The sequence below is a fragment of the Penaeus monodon genome, chromosome 15, assembly GCF_015228065.2.
Source record: "Penaeus monodon isolate SGIC_2016 chromosome 15, NSTDA_Pmon_1, whole genome shotgun sequence".
Lineage (NCBI taxonomy): Eukaryota > Metazoa > Arthropoda > Malacostraca > Decapoda > Penaeidae > Penaeus > Penaeus monodon.
In genome coordinates this window covers 14,551,067-14,551,417 of record NC_051400.1, presented here as the reverse complement: position 1 = coordinate 14,551,417, position 351 = coordinate 14,551,067, and the positions used below count along the sequence as shown (strand labels likewise).

The 351-nt window shown below is 35.3% G+C and overlaps 1 protein-coding gene across 1 annotated transcript in view; it reads left to right on the top strand.

Moving 5' to 3' along the window:
* Positions 1 to 351, top strand: part of LOC119581763 — a gene marked incomplete at its 3' end in the record, with an annotated part of 38,490 nt that overhangs the window by 2,439 nt on the left and 35,700 nt on the right. Inside the window, 1 exon segment of the mRNA XM_037929897.1 lies at positions 68 to 234. Coding sequence (XP_037785825.1) covers positions 68 to 234 — 167 coding nt within the window.

Below are 351 nucleotides of genomic sequence, written 5' to 3'. Positions count from 1 at the left end.
GTTCATAGTAATGAGTGCGACAAATATCATTTTCAAACACCATAACCTATAACTGCATTCATTTCAGAATCTCAGCTAGAATCAACAAAGGAAGAAAACCCTACCTCAGTACTTCTGGAACAATCTATTCCCGAGTGCAAGGATGACATCAACCATGACAGTTTATTCGACCGGGCCTTTCTCTGCCCCACGGCTGGTTCTCTCTACAAGTTATTTGAAAAATTTGAAGGAGCGGTGAGAGTCGTTTTGGTATATTGTTATTTGCCTAATAATGTAAATCTAATCTAAAAGGTGTGATAGAATTAGAAATCAATCAGAATTAATATTATTATGTATTATTGTGGTTTAATT